General features: G+C 47.9%; 1 protein-coding gene across 3 annotated transcripts in view; it reads left to right on the plus strand.

Moving 5' to 3' along the window:
* Positions 1–1,035: 1,035 nt before the first annotated feature.
* Pttg1 (PTTG1 regulator of sister chromatid separation, securin) overlaps positions 1,036–2,213 on the plus strand; it is an 8,033-nt gene continuing 6,855 nt past the window's right edge. The window contains exons 1-2 of one of the 3 annotated variants that reach the window (XM_050138746.1): positions 1,036–1,107; positions 1,649–1,747. In XM_050138746.1, the coding sequence (XP_049994703.1) occupies positions 1,660–1,747 (88 nt within the window). In that variant the 5' untranslated portion in view covers positions 1,036–1,107; positions 1,649–1,659. The other 2 variants (XM_050138747.1, XM_050138745.1) reach the window with 2 other exon arrangements.

Genomic DNA, 2,213 nt, shown 5'->3' on the forward strand with positions numbered 1-2,213 from the left:
TTAGACAGACTAAGGAATCTTTACTCCCATTAACTGTCATCAAACACACATAGAAAAAAAGGGTGTAGGTAGGAAAAGGTTCCAATGATATTAACAGTGCTTATTTCAACCAGAAGACCTGGGTTCTCAAGTGACCTCCATTTGTCTTCAAACCCGTCGAATTTCCACAATACTCAAAAATAAGCAGAAATAACTACTACTTTGGAGACACAGGCAGGTGGATCTCTGTAAGTTCAAGACCAGCCTGGTTTACATAGTGAGTTCCAGGGCAGCAAGTGCTCTTAATTGCTGAGCCATCACTCCAGCCTTGGAGCCATCTCTCCAGCCTTGGAGACTGTTTTGATGTGGGCAGACCCAAACCATCTTCTCGGTAGTTTAGGGCCTCTGACTTTGGCCTGAAGATTTAAGGTCTAGAAAAATCCTCTTGGATTCTCTAGTTTACTCTAAGATTTTGTGCACGTGTGTTCTGGATGAAGTTTGGTCTCTATTGATGCTTTTTAGCCTTTCTAGCCAGTAACTAACGTGTATGCCTGTCTCCTAGAGAATCCACTCTTTCTACTCTGATTTCAGCATTTCTGGGCTAGTGAGTTCCAGACAAACCTAAGCTGCGCAGTAAAAGACTGTCTTAAACAAGCCACAAACATAAAAAGTAAGCCAGGACTGGTCATACAATAATCCCAGCTTTTGGGAGACCGGAAGCAGGATCAGGAGTCATCATCCGTCATCCACCACATAGCTAGTTCATGGACAGCCTGGGTCACATGAAACCCTGTTATAATTTTTTTTTTTTAATGTTTAAAGTAAAGTGACGCTTCAAGATGTTCTTGTTATTGGGCCAGTGCCTTCTCGCAGGTCCACACCGTGGAAAACAAAAAGCCCATCAGTAGTTTTGGATAATGTAAGATCGTAGTTTTTTAATTCCTGGGAGAGAGAGGCAGATGTGAGTGGGTGTGTGTGTGTCTGTGGCGGGGTGAGCGGTGGCTGAAAACTTCGGTTGCTCTCATTGGCTCTCAGACTCTAGGCCCCGCCTCCTCTCGGATGGACCAATTGAGGCGCGAGTTGTGTTTTAAACCGCGGTGTCCGGGATCGTTGGTGGTGCAGTCTTGGGTGAGTCTGGCTGTTAGGGTTTCGCGGGTGAGCTGGGGTGAGGTTGGGTGGGGGGCGGGCAGACTGGAGGCCGAAGCAGGGTCGACCTGAGCCTCATTCGGCCTCGCGTCCCTGGGCACTCTTGGCTTGCTCGACCCGCGGCGACGCTGTTTTCATTTTCCTTCTTCCCCGCCTCCCTCTTCAGGGTTTCAAACAGCTTGTGGTCTCGAACTTGTTACGTCTCCGAGACCAGTCTTGATTATCTGGTCCTTCTGTCTCCTCCCTAGCGCTGAGATTACAGCCCGGACACAGTTTTGATGGGTGCCAACTTCAACTGCCTTCTCTTTAGGAGTTTAGTATTTCTGACCCTGGCGTGAAGAGTTAAGATCTGGATAAAGCCTGTTGGCTTCGCCAGCTTAATTGTAATTTGTGTGTGTGTGTGTGTGTGTGTGTGTGTGTGTGTGTGTGTGCGCGCACACAAGTACCCTTAGCCAATCTTGGTCTCTGTTGGTGCTTATCTCTTCATGCCTTCCTTATTCTGATGTGTAAGTCTGTCCTCTAGAGTAATCCAGGATGGCTACTCTGATCTTTGTTGATAAGGATAATGAAGAACCGGGCAGCCGTTTGGCAACTAAGGATGGGTTGAAGCTGGGGTCTGGTGGTAAGTATGGCCTGCCTCTGAACACACAGGTGTTGAGTGGGTAATGGGCGTGGCCTGGAGCCGGTGGTAGCGTTAAGTGTACTTTGTGGCTGATTGGAGTCAGGTTTGTTATATTTTCATGCTTATTGTCTTTTTTTTTTTTTCTTTCTGGCTTTTCGAGACAGGGTTTCTCTGTGTAAACAGCCCTGTGCCCCCCACTGCCTGACATTATCTCCCCCACCACATGCATGGTTTCTCTGTAGTTTTGGAGCCTGTCCTGTAACTAGCTCTTGTAGACCAGGCTGGCCTCAGACTCACAGAGATGTTCCTTTATTGTTTTAATGAGGCTATTTAAGAGTGTGCTGCTGGGTGGAGGTGGCACACGCCTTTAATTCCAGCACTCTGGAGGCAGAGGCAGGCGGATCTCTGTGAGTTCGAGACCAGCCTGGTCTACAAGTTCCAGGACAGGCTCCAAAACTACAGAGAA

The sequence above is a fragment of the Alexandromys fortis genome, unplaced genomic scaffold, assembly GCF_014885135.2.
Source record: "Alexandromys fortis isolate MF-2015 unplaced genomic scaffold, M_Fortis_MF-2015_v1.1 scaffold_11, whole genome shotgun sequence".
NCBI classification, from domain to species: Eukaryota; Metazoa; Chordata; class Mammalia; order Rodentia; family Cricetidae; genus Alexandromys; species Alexandromys fortis.